Raw genomic sequence first — 15,584 nt, forward strand, 5'->3', positions numbered from 1 at the left:
AATATATCTTTAGTGGTCTTTCAATCCCTTGTATTATTTTCAACATTCTGACAAAATTTCTCAGGCTAATTCTATGATTGGACGACGCCTCAAAACATGAAACAAATTCTATTGTCATGGTGGAAGAAGTAATTAGAGATTGCTTGGCACTACACCATGAAATTGCCCCACCAGCAAATATATAAATGTAGCCTGAAGTGGATTTCCTATTGTCTTGGCATCCAACAAAATCAAAGTCAGAATATCCAATAATCTCCAAATGGTCTGATATCTTATATATAAGCATATGATCTTTTGTCCTCTTTAAATATCTCATGACTCTTTTGGTTGCCTTCCAATGATCCATTCCAGGATTGCTTAATTATCTTCCTAACACTCCAATAATGTACCCATTATAATTGATGCATAGGGAATCTTCTATATTTCTTGAGTTTTTAGATTTCCTTTAGGGCACTGATTAAGACTGAACTTGTCTCCCTTTCTGATAAGGATGTCTCTTGGTTTACAATTATAGATGCCAAACTTTTTTAGTACCTTATCGATATAGCTCCTTTGTAATAATCCTAGAATACCTCGAGATCTATCTCGGTGTATCTGGATTTCTAATACATAAAAGGCATCATCAATATCTTTCATCTCAAAATTTTTAGATAAAAATCTCTTAGTTTTGTACAATATGCCTACATCATTTGTGGCAAGCAAAATGTCATCCACATACAATATTAGGAAAATAAATTTACTCCTACTGAACTTGTCATACACACAATCATCAACTGCATTCATCTCAAAACCAAATGAAACAATTACTTGATGAAATTTGTGATACTATTGACGAGATGCTTGTTTTAGCCTATAGATGAATTTTATCAATTTACATATCATTTTCTTTGGATCTCCTGATATAAAGTATTCTGGTTATACCATATAAATTATTTTATTAATATTTTCATTGAGAAACACTATTTTGACATTCATTTGATGAAGCTCCAAATCAAAATGTATGGTTAAAGACATAATTATCCTAAAAGAGTCATTTGTTGAAATTGGAAAGAAGATCTTCTTAAATTCAATCCCTTTCTTTTGAGTAAAGCTCTTTGCCATGAGACATATCTTATACCTCTTCGCATTACCATCATAACATCAACAATTTTGCAATCAGAATGTGATTTCGATGAAAGGATTATTTCTCTGTTAATTGATTCGATTGATGTCAAGATTGGATTTTTACGGATCGACTTTGATTTTTCATCGTGAAATTTGCATACAGTGATCTGTGGTCAATTGCAAGCTTGCGAGTTGCGATGCTAAAGATGTTTCGTAGCAGCTCGGAAGCAACTACAGTAGTACACCCTAAAAAGCTTCATCCAAACAGGGAATTTGCCAGGTTATTTTCTTCATATGCAAAATCAAAATCATCATTTGAGGGTCTCCTGCTTGGCTGATGAAATTACAGAATTTTTTTGGTATTTTTTTGTTGAAGTTGATGATTCCGTGCCGTTGTTTCTTACGCTGTTTAGTTATGATTGAATTGGATATGCATATCATGTTTTGTAAGAGAAAAATGATGATTTCATTCTAGGAATGCCTGATCTATTTAGAACTCTTGTTAAGCTCCCTCATCGTGCTATTTGCATGCATAGAAGCATCGATACCTGTGGTTTAATAAATCTTCTCAGCTATGTTCTTTCAAGGAAAGAAATCAGCTTCTCATCTACTTGTACAAACCATCTCACGATGCCATCAGGCATTTGTGCTTGTTTGCATATAGCTTTTGTTTAGAACTGCATCCCTCCTCCCTTTTGGATATCGGTTTTCTGGTGAGATTCCTTGCGTTGGGATATTGCTATACTATTTTGTGATCAATCGTAGGACAGGTTAAGTTTGTTGAATGTTTATATTCAGCAGTTTTGGGGCCAAATCGAGAATAGATTCATATTATAACTATGAGAAGTGAGCATCAAAAGGAGCTCAAAGCATTCGAAAAAAGTGTTTGGACCCTAGAACATGATTCTGTCATGATCCTAGCACCTGTAACTCTCCACACTGTTAGAGAAGAAAGCCAGGCGCCACCAAAAATGTGAATTACCTCATCGTTAAAACCTTTTTTTTTATGTTACATGATGAGCAAGCTCAAATCAGTCTCTCACTGAACATTCCCTCTGGGGTTGTCAGTTCATATCAACAATTGAAAGATCATCCCCAGTCGTCGCCCCTCCCTCCGTAGGAATGCTTGAGCTGTCTTCGTCTCCTTCCTCTTTCAGCTCTTCGATCCTGTCGAGAGCTGTTTCCAACTCATACCTCTTATCAACATTTTCTTCGCAACAGGCCAATCCAATCTGCAACAACTTCAACATCTCTCCCTCGTTCTTCTTTGTTGCCTTCATCTCGCAATCGAGCACCTTGCTGGCCCATTCTTCTCGATCGACAGAGTTCACCCAGCCTGCCAAATCGACACCTCCCTTCTCCTGCGGTGAATCAAAGATAGAAATCTTACCTGTCGAGATCTCTAAAATCAAAATTCCGAAGCTCCATATGTCGCTTTTCTTTGATGTTTTTCCATGCTGCTTGCACTCGGGTGCCTTGTGCGCCACCATGGACTGTGCAGCATGAGCCTGGTTCATCACTGGCACGAGGGCGTAGTCGGTCAGGAGTGGTTCGAAAGAGTCACTTAGAAGCACATTGGAGGACTTCAGATGGCCATGGGGAACACTTAGCATCTGCAACTCTTCATAGAGGTAATTTAGTCCCTTCGCTATTCCTCTCACTATCTTCAGGCGAGTGGGCCAATCAAGTGCTGCAATGTTCGCGGCACGAAAACCTAAACGGCACAAAATCCACATCAGGTTAGTGCTTTGGAAGTAATACCTTTGGCATAAACATATGCTAAATACAAACTCTTATGATTCTTTACACTGGGCCTTGCACTTTAATCTATTCTATGAGCTAGAAATGTGAGAAGAACAATGAAAGATACATAGAAAACCTTGGTTTAGCATAACTCAAGTAGAAGAGCTTACATTTCTCAAGGTGTGAAGGATGGCAAATTAAGATTACCTGACTCGGAATGTAGTGCTCAAGATTTTGATCTTAGACTTTGTTGATCATCCTGAAACTTCAGCATGCATGCATGCATGCATGCATGCAGTGTTCTGTTTTCATTGTATGCTAGATTTCTACTGGTAGAAGGATTGGCTTACCATGGAGTGCATTGGCCAGACTTCTCTTGGGGACATAGTCTGTGACCATCAACTTCTCATCCTTCCTGTAATAATAAGCCACCAATGGGAGCAAGTTGGAGTGGGACAACCTCCCAAGCCTTCTCATGTGCTCTTCGAAGTCCTCCTTCCCCACCCTGTTCATGTCCCTGAACCTCTTCACCACCATGGATGGGCCATTCGTCAGGGAGGCCTTGTAGGAGCACCCAAACTTGCCGCTCCCGAGGATCTCAGCTGAAGACTTGAGCAGGTCCTGCAGCTCGAACCTCTCCCTGCCTGCCCGCACAAAGATTAGTCTCCCTTGCTCGTGCTCCTTCGGCGCCTTCCTCCCGTTGCTGCTGCCGTCGTACCCTGCCGCCCCTTCCTCTAGCTTCTTTTCCTTGGTCGGTGCCGACTCCGGGTTCTTCGGTGCCTGAAGCTGTGCAACTTGCTCGTCCTGGACTTGGCGATGGCGGGGCATGAGGAACGCCACCGCGAAGATCCCCACGAGCACGAAGATGGCCACGGCCGCGATGACCATGGGTTGCTGGGTCGTTGAACTTTGGGATGAGGACGACGAAGATTGGCATGGAACTTGAAGAGGATCCCCACAGAGGGCCTTGTTGCCTGCAGCGAAGGTGAATGAGATCAGACGAAAAGCCACGGGGGGAAGTGAACGTAGAAGGATAGCAATCCTCACCTGCAAACATGTTTGCGTTCATCATCTCGAGGCTCTCGGGAATTCGCCCCTCCAGGTAATTGTTCGACACGTTCACCAGCTTCGCCGTCGTCAACCGGAGGTCGGGAATGGTGCCACTGAACCTGTTGTCGTCCAGCCTCAGCTCGAGAAGCTTGGGCAACGCGGCGATGGACGTCGGGATCGAGCCCGAGAACCCGTTGTGGGAGAGATGGAGCTTCTTGAGCCAGCTCATGCCGGCGAAGGCGTTGTCCGGGATCTGACCGGAGAACTTGTTCTCCGACAAGTATATCGCCCGAAGGCTCTCCATCTTCCCGACCTCCGGCATCGGCCCCTCCAAGTCGTTCCTCAAGAAGCTAAGGGTGCGAATCCCCGGCAAGCCCTTGAGGAGGCTGAGTTGGGCCAGTGAGCCGGCGAGGCTCATGTCCTCGAGCCGCAGCCCCGACACGTGGCCGTCGTTGTCGCAGATGATGCCAGCCCAATTCGAGACGTTCTTGTTGCATGGGTCGGAGCTCGCGACCCAGCTCTTGAGGGCGCCGGAGGGATCAGATATGGTGGCCTTGAAGCCGAGAAGCACTTCGGCGTCAGACGAGCTCGCGACGCCGAAGGAGGCGGCTGCGGCGGCGACGACAACGAAGAGTAGGGCCATGAAGAGCGGTGGGAACCGCCGACCGGCCATGCTGCTCACCCGCCGTCCGTCGTGGCTGGTGTTACAAGCCGAGGTGCAGGGGGCGCATGGGATGGGATGGCATGCTTGCCGCGGCGGATGGTGTGGGCCGAGGAGCAGGAGGTGGCAGGGCTGATGATGGGATTTGATGGCAAGGTTTTGAGGTGTGGCGGGGTCGGTGGTGGTGGTGGTGGTCAACGACTAAGAATAGGAGGGCGTGAAGGCGGTGACCCAGGTGAGGTTGACGGAGTCCTTCCCAGGGTTTCACTGGACTTTGAGCTGTCGGTAGAGAGATAGAAGGACTGCCTTCCATTTCTGTGATCCATCTACATGCAGTATGCATTGCATGGAGATGGATTGCCGTGGAAAGGTTGACTCTATTAATAGCTCCTCCATCGAGTTTGGAACCTCTCCAATTACTACGGAGAATTGTGCGTCCCGTTTTGACTCTTATTAATGGTTGTTCTCCCGTTATACTTTGGGAATGTGACTAGTGACTGAAGGGCTGGTTGACCCTCATGGATAGATGAGATCTGTCGTTGTGATGTAAGAATCGGTGATTCAAAATTTCCGTATCAACCAGAATGAGAAGACATCTGGTGAGGCTGTTCGTCCGATCATGGACACTTCTCGGTGTTCATCATCTGCTAGATTTAGCTATCTCAATCACATTTGGAATTCAAGTGATTGAACGGAGAATCCAATTCTTCATATTAATCTGAGTCATACAAGCTGTGTTTTGGGCAAAGAACACGACATTTGCACACCTGTTTCTGTAGTTGCTTGCATTGATGTGATAATGGTGAAAGCTCTGAGGAAGATTATAGAGAGAACATGTCACAACAAAACACAAAACCAAGCATCTTGTTATGTCAAACGGGAAAATAGACTGAGAAATATACTATAGCTGTTCAAAGTTTGATCGGACGATCGCGCTTTGCATACAACATGAAAGTATTTTCAAGGATATGCTGCTTGCAGATGCAGAAGCGGGATAAGTACAACAAACTTATTTTGATGCCACTTACCTCATAACAATCGGTAAAATGATGGTATGTGCCTTGATGCGAGGCAATCTTAATGTACAAGTAAATTTTTTCTCGATACTGTTGGTTCTTCAAGTGTTTCTCCCTTTCAGCACAAAATAGCAAATGTGGAATAAAGCAACCGCGGATGGTGGTCTTCTTCATGCTTCTGCTTCGCAGGGACACCCATGAAGAATGAGAATAATCTTTTGCTTTGTTCCATTCAGTTCTGAGAGTATACAGTGAGCCCCGAGGGCAACGTAGGACACTGAAATGTCAAATCATTGCATGCTTCCATGTGGAGCAGAGGGCAGCTGCTGAATGGCAGCCAGTGGGTTCACCTGGACAGAAAATGCTAGCTGCCAAGCATCAACCAGAGCTCTTTTGATCGCTGCGGCTTGTGTAGCGACTGATCTGTAATGGAGAAAGAAACTTGCAGGAGTCAGCAGCAATCAATCGAACTGTATCTCATGCATATGACATCCATAGCGATGAACCGTGTGTTTAGCATACACCAATTTGGTCATATAAGAAGCTCGTGTTGCTAAGGTCAATATATCTAGAACAGACATGCATGAGGTGCAGCTGATGAGATGTTTTCCTTAATCGTGTTTAAATGGAAGAGGTTCACTGCAATAATATGCTTGCATATGCCAGTGTTTGCATGTGATCTTACCGTTTCAGGATTGTGCCTTTCTGACGGAGAATGTAGTATGTTAGAACTATCAATGAGCACACAAGCATTTGTTTCCCGCTAGGAAGAACCAAATGAACATTGCCAAATTTCAAATGGATTGTACGGAACCACCAGAAGCAACAACTAATCTGTTCCAAGATGTTCCGAATACTTGGACGAACAGTCTTGAAAAGGCCTCCCCTTGATCGCCCCCCAGCAGAGTGCAGTTCTTGTTTCACGGCTTCGGGATAAGCTTCATTTCCACTAAAAGTAGACCCACTGGTAGAAGATGATAGACTGTGTGCTTGCTCTGGCCGTAGACCACCTCCTAAATTTGAATGTGAGCTAGAGTTTTTAGCAGAGACCAATGAGTGCAACCTCCTCAGTAGGACCTACAAAAGAATAAAAAGTCAATGCAAATCCAATGTCTTTAGATAATTCGAGAGACAAAAGGGCTACAACATGAAAGTTTGAGTGAGTATTTTGATAGGACATACAATTTATCAGCGGAGAACTTATTTCATTTTTTATCAACATATCTCTTGCATGTAAGTTTAAGCTCAAAAGGCACTTATGACAGTCTCTAGTAATGCAATTTAATTATTCTTTCAGCACCTGATATAAGAAGGCCAAGAAAAGGGAATCTTGTTCGAAAGAATCCCTACCATCAGTATGAAGCAACTCTAGAGGCTCATCTTAGTCAAGCCAGCTCAAAAGACTTGATTCTAGAATAATAGTGTGTTTTCTGCTTTTCTTCTTTTGAGGCACTATCCAATGTTATGCATGTCATCCAACTCCAAAAAATTAAGTTTACAGAAATGGCAAGACACCACAAATTCTCTGTAATAGTGGCTATCAGTTAAATCCACATGATCAGTTCTTGGGCCACTTGGCATTCAAGATCAAGTAGAAACCCAACTAAATGACTTACTGAATTTTATTACACCATAATACGAAAGGTAGACATGAATGGGGAATGATAATTTTACCTGACGGCTTTCTTCAGGCAACTCTGCTTTCTCTGTCCAGGATATTGCAAGGTCTGGACTACATAAAACCATCCCAAGGACGGTAATGGTGTAAACTTCAGCAATCTCCAAATAATTCTTAGCTCCCATGACAGGCTGCTTCATGCCTACTTTGTCAGAAGAGCTTTCTGGCTCTGCTACTGTCAAAACATAAATTCCACCATCTACATACTTCCACTTGCTGAGGAACTCTTCAAAGATTGCTCTAAGGTTGGATGTAAATCTTTCTGAAATTTGCATGCAAGCCCTACAATTCATTACAGCATCATTTCGAGAGATTGAAAAAAATGAAACTCTATTAAGGTCACCACACATTAACAGGTAAAAAAGCAATGATGAAACGAATTTAGAGAAGTACGAAGGATACAACTGAATAACAGATTTATGATACCCTGTTAGAAACACTTGAACAGGTATGGTTTCCACTGAACCAAACAATTCTCTAAGCTCAACAAACAGTTCCTGTGTCCTGCAAATTTTTGCAAAACCAAAAACATGTGTTAGTACTCATATAAAGACTTGGATATATGTTAATATGTATTAAATATACAACTGCACTTTCAATTTTGTCATTTATTTTTTGCACTGAGTGAGAGTAAATTTGGTATCTTATCTTTCAATTCAAAAAATGAGGATGCACCTTGGATAGGAGTATTCTGAAAAGAAAGATTTAAGTACCTTCCCAACTCTTTCATTGACTGGACAAACACCATACCAGCTGACTCCATCATTTCAGCCATTTGAACATCATCAACTGCATCTGCAAAAGGAGTGCTACGTACACGATGAACTGTTGAAGAAACAAGAGATGCTGCCTCCTTAAACATGCAACACACCAGATAACTAAGCCATAAAAGAAAATAATTATGAGTGACGTTCAAAAAAACATGATCATTGAAGGGACATATTAAGAGATCTAACAATATAAAAACAAGTATCACAAGTTAAAATTTCAGCAAAACCAAACATCTGTATCAAACATATTGACCGATGGTGCAGTAGTTGATTATAAGGCAAATGTGGCATTACTTCAAACTTCAAAGAGTAGGCATGTCAATCAAATACACTTGAGCAAACGAATATTTTTTTTGAGAAGTACATCACCGATATATAAATAAATGCATTCCTCTGAAATAACACTTCATGCAGCAATTCAGATGTTCACCTTCATCACGTAAAACACCATACTATCCTCATACAAGTCCATGAACTAATATAACCATAAGCAAAGCTTCTTAGCTAAACTTGTACTTGATGAAATAAAAAAAGAAGAAAATCTAGAGACCAATAACAGAAAAAAACTCCACCACCCTCACATCATATATATTGATGGACCAAGTATGCTGGCTCAAATGCATCCAGTGCAAGCACTACAAGTTTGTACAGAAACAAAATTCTATATCTGGGCAAGGTAAACACATAGTGGTTCTTCCATTAGACGAAGTTAAGTTCATCTACATAGGACAGTGCAAGTAATTAGATGCTTAGCTTTTCTAATTAATTATATTTAAGTGAAATTATCAAATGACCTTCTTCTTCCATTAGACAAGAAGTTAAGTTCATCCACATAGGACAATGCAAGTAATTAGATGCTTAGGTTTTTCTAATTAATTATATTTAAGTGAAATTATCTTCTAAAATACATTACAATACAAATGACCTTCTCCCAGCATAACAAAGTCAAGAAAAACCCAACAAGCATTTGCTAAATTCCAAATATTCTCATTTAATTTAAATGCATGACTACATGAGGAATTACCAACAGAAACAGTGAACAGGAAGAAACAAGATCCCAACTATCATTTGAAAAATACAATGTGCTATCCCTCTCTTAAAAGTAGAGCAGGAGAAGAGAGAGATTGCTAATTCAGATAAGAAAAGCATACTTGGATCAGGCACCATACAAATATGCACACAAGATAATTATCTTATAAGCTCTTCTAGAAAAGACGATAACTAAAATAATATGAACATACATACAATGAAATGCTCTACTGAAGAATAATATGTAACACAGCATGTGAGCTGTAAGGGAAACTGAAAAAAGAAGGCCCTAAGTAAAATTAATCACTAAATAGAAAAATACAGAAATTCCCTGAGCATCTAAAATAACATATAGGCTATAAAGTACTTCAAATTCCAAATGCTAAAAAAAGGCTAGAAGCATCAAGAAAAGGAGATGCCCTAAAAGGTCAAATCCGGAAGACAAGAAAAAATTGATACGAAATTAACTTAGTATGAATGAGTGTCAGCGGATAGGAATTCCTTCCAAATTAACAGTTGCTGAATATATTTAGCATTAGAAGATTTTTCTCTCATCCATTCTCCTCAATCTTAGCTCCCAACACCACTTTCTACCAGAGTTCAAACTACCAACAATGTTCACGATAACATTCGAAGAGATCATAACTCCATTATTTAATCCTATTCCAAAACTATTCCTGCTCCAATCACAAACATTCAAATCTAAGAACTTCAAAACCTTGATCCTTGCCAACTATCCAGAACTACTAAGCAAACAATCCGTCTACCAATGAAAACTATATCAATCTGATTGATACAGACATTTCCATACAACTACATAAGATTTTTTAATGGACCAAAAGATTCCCTCTACTGAGTTACAAATGAAGAAACAAGGAACTGAGTTCAACACGAACTCAGTTTCACCGAGAAAAGAAGACTCATGGGGACCTAAAATCGACCAATTCCAATCTGAAGAGACAGTAACAGCCGAGGAACGGCAACAAAATATAATATTTTACCTCTCAGAGAGATCGATTTCATTCCAGATTGCGGATACGGTGAGAAGAGCCATCTCATGCGTTTGCCCTAAGACTCGTCACCACCACCACCACCTCCACCTCTTCCGCCCCTTCAATTTGCGGATTCTTCCTGTCGAATGTTTATTGTCGTTGGATCGGGTTTGTGTAATGTAGCCGGGTAAGATCCGACCCGTTATGACCGAGGGGTAGATCGGTTCTCTAATTGGGAAAGGAGACACGACGTCGACTAGGGGGAGATCAGACCAGAGAAGGAGCAGCAGCTTCACCGACGCCGCACCTCGCCGGAACACCCCATCACCGCAACGCCCCGTTTCCAAGGGTTGCTCCACCGAGGCTCCACCTCGCCTGGCTGCAGTTCCTCCCGACGTGCCCCTCCAACGGCACCAACGCCACATATCTCGCCGGATCCGGATCCTTTTCGGTCCCAATCTGCCCCCTTTTCCCCACTATTTCTCCAGAATTTTTTTCCTTATGGAAATTTTCTGTCATAATATGTATGTTTCATTTCTTGGCTCTACTTCAACGTAGTTGATTGAAAGAGGGACACGTATTGTTATCTTGGATGATCGTATGAAAAATGCTAATTTGATTTGTGTTCTTTTGGTTGTTTTGTTCCTACATCTGAGAGTCTTTTCTCTGATAATTACTTGATGTTGTTCTTGTTTGGCGAATGTTTATTTTGTCTTGGATGGTTTCTGCTTGCTAAATAAAGATTAGGGTAATTTACTAATTTTATTGGATTCAAGCACGGATTTGGGGATCTGGGTGTTTAGAAAACTTGTTAGAACAATCGGTCTTTAGCTAAAATGTTTATAGATCAATAATGATCATGGTTCTTTTACATGTCTACTTGAAAGCAACAAGTCTGACCTCTTATGACTTACTTCCTAGACCCGCACAGGCAGCCTTCTCTCTATCACTGTCGATTATGGTAGGTGATATCCACTTTGCTGCTAAGGTGACAACAGTTGCTTGCTAATCATTAGTAGTGTTCTATTCTTTTAGGCCATTAGTTTACTTAGTTTTTTCAATATATTACTGTAACCGTAGATTTTTTTTTTAATATCTCTTTTGTCATTTTTAATCAAACCTGCTGGTTGAGAAGTGTCTCAATAATCAAACAACTGGTCTGGTCTATGGTCAGTTTGGTTCCAGTAGCCAATGTATTTTTTTCTTTGATCGACAATAGAAGATAAGCATCCAAGTCTACAGGATATATTGGAGCCTCAATTTGTGCATAACTAGAACCAAGTTGTTGATTTACATCAGAAACAACTCAAATCTGCATTGAGTACTTACGCTGAAGACACTTTATCGTGTACTTTGATTGAATTATGTCGTTTTTTTAGCAGATAAATCTTTTGAACGGGCAAGTTGCTCGGGTGGGGTTCGGTTAGCTTACTTGCAGAGCAATGGATGGAGCAGAAAATGGTGAGCATTCAAGGAAAATGGTCTTTGTGACAGTTGGAACAACATGCTTCGATGCTCTTGTCAAGGCAGTGGATTCTCAGCAAGTAAGAGAAGAGTTGTCAAGAAAGGGGTATACTGATCTTCTGATCCAAATGGGTCGTGGTTCGTACATGCCATCTAAGGTTTCCATTCTTGTCATTCAAATCACCTGTACTGCTTGTACTAAGTCTGTTGCAGTAGAATACATGTAACAGAACTTTGAAACTTTTTTACCATTGTATGTTTATGTTCTCTCTCATGGTATATTTGGTAATGTTGAATAAGATATACAAGCATACTAGAAATATATCCATGGCTAATTTAGTCTCTCTAAGGTACAGAAAAAGAGCATTTTGAATGTGAAGGTGAATGACAATGTCGTACTTATATTTATGAGCATTACCAGCAACATTTGACATGCATGTTATTTTTCGAGTTGCCATCTTAATTATTGCAAAACCCTAGAATTTTATGTACTTGGATAAAAATGGTTTAATATGCAAAGTTTGACAAAAACACAAATCTGGACAAATACACTATAATGGAAATAGGTATTCCCTATACAAATATTACTGGATGATTTAGATCGTTCGTTGATAGTAAAAGTAGAAATAGTTATTTCTTCTTTTGGCCAATAGGCTCTTAGATTCTACTGGAGGACATTATGCAGATGCATTTATCATTATGTTTATGTGCTACTGCTCCTGCTTTTTTATTTACAGGAGACTGGTACACGTGTGACAGGGGATAGGTGGCATGTGTTTTTTGCACCAAGACTTTATTTTATTTTATTTTTTGCAATTATTTTTGTCAAATCTGGTAAAAGTTGGTTGAACTGTTTCTAAAGAAGCTTTTGTGGCATACTCTGTGAGAACATAGTAATAATGCCAGGTTTTTATTTACAGTGTGATTGGTGCAAATCTAAAACATATTTATGATTTTTGCAATTTCTTTGTATGGATTTTGTCCAAGTAAGCTGCTGATGTTTAGTCATATTTTTTCTGTATGCTCTTTTTGACAATATCAATGTTTTTCAAAAAAACAGAGGGCTCATTTTATCCTAGTTTTGAAAGTTTCTGTTTATAATCTGCTTAGACAGATGTACAAAAATCACACAATGATTAGACAAATGGTTGCTAGCTAGAGTAGGCACCAGACTAACAGTTATGTTTATCTTTGATGTTAAATTCAAATTGTTAAGGATTTTTCTTGTTCATTGATGTTGATAGCAACTTGGAATGATACGACAAATGGACAAATTCAGGGAAGAATTTTCTTCAGGTGATACTTGGTATAATTTGTCTTGTGATCTTTACTTTCAGTTTATTATAGGAAACCAAATACGTTAACTGTTTTTGGTAAAGAAAATGATGAACAAGTTAGAAACTATGAAACTGAATAAAGTAGATAAAATAATAAGATCATTGGAATATGTTGATGTTACAGTTATGCTTCATAACAAGATCAAATATTTAAAATTTTATGGTCAACTATTCATCAATAATAGGCCAAGATTTTTCAGATTGGTCATTGTGAAAGGTTCCTGGATTGCTTCCCATGTACTCCGGAAGTCTGTAGATCAATATAATGAAAGTATCAGATTTGTGTAGTATCTACTGTAGTAATCTGTCAGCGCTGTGTATCTTGAAGGATCCATATTTCATAAATTTATCAAACTTGGATTGGCTGACAATGGTTATTCCTATGTATTTTAAAAAAAAATTGGTGATATATTTACTTTACGCATTTCTTATCTAATTTCTCATATTGGTCTCAAATGTTAATCTAGCCTAAGGACCATTTTGATATCCTTCGGGAGACCAGCAAGCTCATCTCTGTGTGAAGTTTCTGTATTTTTATCGTTTCATTACTTCTCTTCTGTCATCATTCAGCATGTTTCTAGCTTTTTGGAAGTTTCCTAGATATCCATGTAAAAACTATCTTGTTCACTGCAGGACTTATGGAGCTAAATTTCTTTCATAATCTTTTCAGTTAGTTTTTTGCCCATCATGATTTTCTATTGATGTGTCTGCTTGCTTAAAGATTCTGTGAGCTTTTGTTCCAAAGATGCTGGATCTTTCTTCAGAAAAGAATATTTATTTGTTGATTTGATCATGCACTTAAATGATTCCTACTGTGCATTTTTCTTCTGAATGAAAAATATTTCGTACTTTGTCTCTTTGCCTTGGAAAAATGGAAGATCTATCTCATGTCATCTAAGTTTTACAGGTTTCAGGGGAAGATGAGCCTCTTACAGTGGATTACTTCACTTTCTCACCAAGCATTGCTGACTACCTCAAATCAGCATCTCTTATCATCAGCCATGCAGGTAAAGTTTCTTCATAACTATGGAGTATTTATCACATAACGATGCTCAGAGTTTATAGTTTTGTTCATTTATAAAAGTCTTGCACAACTCAATTTGGGGTGTGTGCACTGTAACTTGGCACGCATGCCAAGAATTAAACAGTGGGAAGTCATCAAAAGGTTTGCAAGTTATCATACGTATCAACTGATGCATGCTTGAAGTATTCAGTTGTCATCACTTAGGCAATCATTTGTGCTTGATAATCAACTTGCTTTGATGATATCTCACCATTTTCGCTCTTATATGTCTACAAATAATCATCACTTATTTTGAATTTCGCTGATGTAATACATGTTGCCTTGAATTACATAGTTGATAGTACAAGAGTAAAATTGAAATATAAGAGGAGATGCTTGAGCCTTGATCTGAACACATTCCCTTTGGTCTTCAGCTAATTATCTCAAATTTGTTTTTGTGTTGTATAAGTTTATCTTGCGATGATGAATCATATTAGGTTTTACAAATTTTGTACAGTTTTTTATGTCCATATGTTGGAAAATCAAAGCCGTTAATGGTTGGTGTCTATGAAGCATACTTTGGATTCTGTAATAGGTCTGGCTTGGGATGTGCTGGCTGTTGGATACAAACAGCAAAGTTGACAAACTACTGCATTCATCCTCACATAAATTCACAATGGTTACATCTACATTTAGTCTCATTCTCATACATTATTAGGGAATGTACAAAATCCAAATCTGAAGCTCAGCTTCTTCCAGAACTTAATAGCTTTACTGTTATGCGAAGGAATATGTGATTTTTGTGAGAAACTTTTTTTTTTACAATGTTTGAACTGTGTATTCTGCTTGTTTGTGGAGCACAATATATGCATTTTAAAGTTTATTTCTTTGCATGAAGTATGCATCCTAAGTTACCACTAAAAGGTTACCATCACATTTTGAAATCATTGCAGTATGGCATTCATCTTTGAATGTCTGTTACCCAAGACATGGCATATGAAGTCAGTACTATCTCTGCTGCCTTTAGTTTCAGTTGTTACTCTTTCCAACCTTTTGGTTTTCTCATCACTATCGACAATAAAACTGTGCCATTTAGAATGAAATGATCGAGAAACACGATAAAGTTTAACAAAGTTCCTTTGCAGGATCGGGGAGCATATTTGAGACGCTGTGCTTGGGCAAACCCTTGATTGTTGTCGTCAATGAGGAATTGATGGACAACCACCAAAGCGAGCTAGCGGAGGAACTTGCGGAGAGGAAGCACCTCTTTTACGCACGCCCGCAGACCCTCCACCAGACCATCCAAGACATGAGTCCCGAGTCCTTAATTCCTTACTCACCAGGCAATCCCATGCCAGTGGTCAGATTGATGAACAAGTTCCTTGGCTTCCCAACTGACTGAATACTGTGCCATATTGCAAATATTTGTCCACACTTTTGACGCTCATTTTAGAGGTTTGAAAATTTTGCTTATGCCCTTACCAAATGTCTCTTCTATTTCAGAAGAAAATTATTGAACTTCCATTACCAAACAATACTTTTTCTATAATTCTGTACTCAGAGACATAAATATTATATGTTCTTAATATAAATTATGCCATGCCCTTGGTTTATTTCACCACCAGTTTAATTTTCTGTCACAGCCCTCATGCTCTATGGAAGTTTGTTCTCTCATGCAATTGCCATAAGGAGTATTGGTGATTTGCTACACATAATCTTTTATTTTATGACAACATT

At 39.5% G+C, this 15,584-nt stretch overlaps 3 protein-coding genes across 5 annotated transcripts; 1 reads left to right on the forward strand and 2 right to left on the reverse strand.

Annotated features, from left to right (window-relative positions):
- Positions 1 to 1,916: 1,916 nt before the first annotated feature.
- Positions 1,917 to 5,082, reverse strand: LOC135673069 (pollen receptor-like kinase 1). Its single transcript, XM_065181777.1, has 3 exons — positions 3,895 to 5,082; positions 3,198 to 3,821; positions 1,917 to 2,818 (listed from the first exon to the last, which is right to left on the reverse strand). The coding sequence occupies exons 1-3, from the start codon at positions 4,568 to 4,570 to the stop codon at positions 2,169 to 2,171; spliced, it is 1,950 nt and encodes a 649-aa protein (XP_065037849.1). The 5' UTR covers positions 4,571 to 5,082; the 3' UTR covers positions 1,917 to 2,168.
- Positions 5,083 to 5,403: 321 nt separating this feature from the next.
- Positions 5,404 to 10,181, reverse strand: LOC135673070 (protein APEM9-like). Of its 3 annotated transcripts, XM_065181781.1 has the most exons (6): positions 10,053 to 10,181; positions 7,966 to 8,130; positions 7,679 to 7,756; positions 7,249 to 7,534; positions 6,260 to 6,651; positions 5,404 to 5,997 (listed from the first exon to the last, which is right to left on the reverse strand). In XM_065181781.1, the coding sequence occupies exons 1-6, from the start codon at positions 10,103 to 10,105 to the stop codon at positions 5,865 to 5,867; spliced, it is 1,107 nt and encodes a 368-aa protein (XP_065037853.1). In that variant the 5' UTR covers positions 10,106 to 10,181; the 3' UTR covers positions 5,404 to 5,864. The 3 variants fall into 3 exon arrangements, with proteins under 3 accessions (XP_065037853.1, XP_065037850.1, XP_065037851.1); XM_065181778.1 differs by having other exon boundaries at positions 7,249 to 7,756; XM_065181779.1 differs by having other exon boundaries at positions 7,249 to 7,756; positions 7,966 to 8,077; positions 10,053 to 10,174.
- Positions 10,182 to 10,282: 101 nt separating this feature from the next.
- On the forward strand, positions 10,283 to 15,465 carry LOC135673071 (uncharacterized). The gene is made up of 4 exons (XM_065181782.1): positions 10,283 to 10,494; positions 11,426 to 11,665; positions 13,752 to 13,851; positions 14,993 to 15,465. Exons 2-4 carry the CDS (start codon positions 11,486 to 11,488, stop codon positions 15,247 to 15,249), a joined length of 537 nt encoding a protein of 178 aa, XP_065037854.1. The 5' UTR covers positions 10,283 to 10,494; positions 11,426 to 11,485; the 3' UTR covers positions 15,250 to 15,465.
- The last annotated feature ends 119 nt before the right edge of the window (positions 15,466 to 15,584 follow it).

The sequence above is a fragment of the Musa acuminata genome, chromosome BXJ1-5, assembly GCF_036884655.1.
Source record: "Musa acuminata AAA Group cultivar baxijiao chromosome BXJ1-5, Cavendish_Baxijiao_AAA, whole genome shotgun sequence".
Taxonomy (NCBI): Eukaryota; Viridiplantae; Streptophyta; class Magnoliopsida; order Zingiberales; family Musaceae; genus Musa; species Musa acuminata.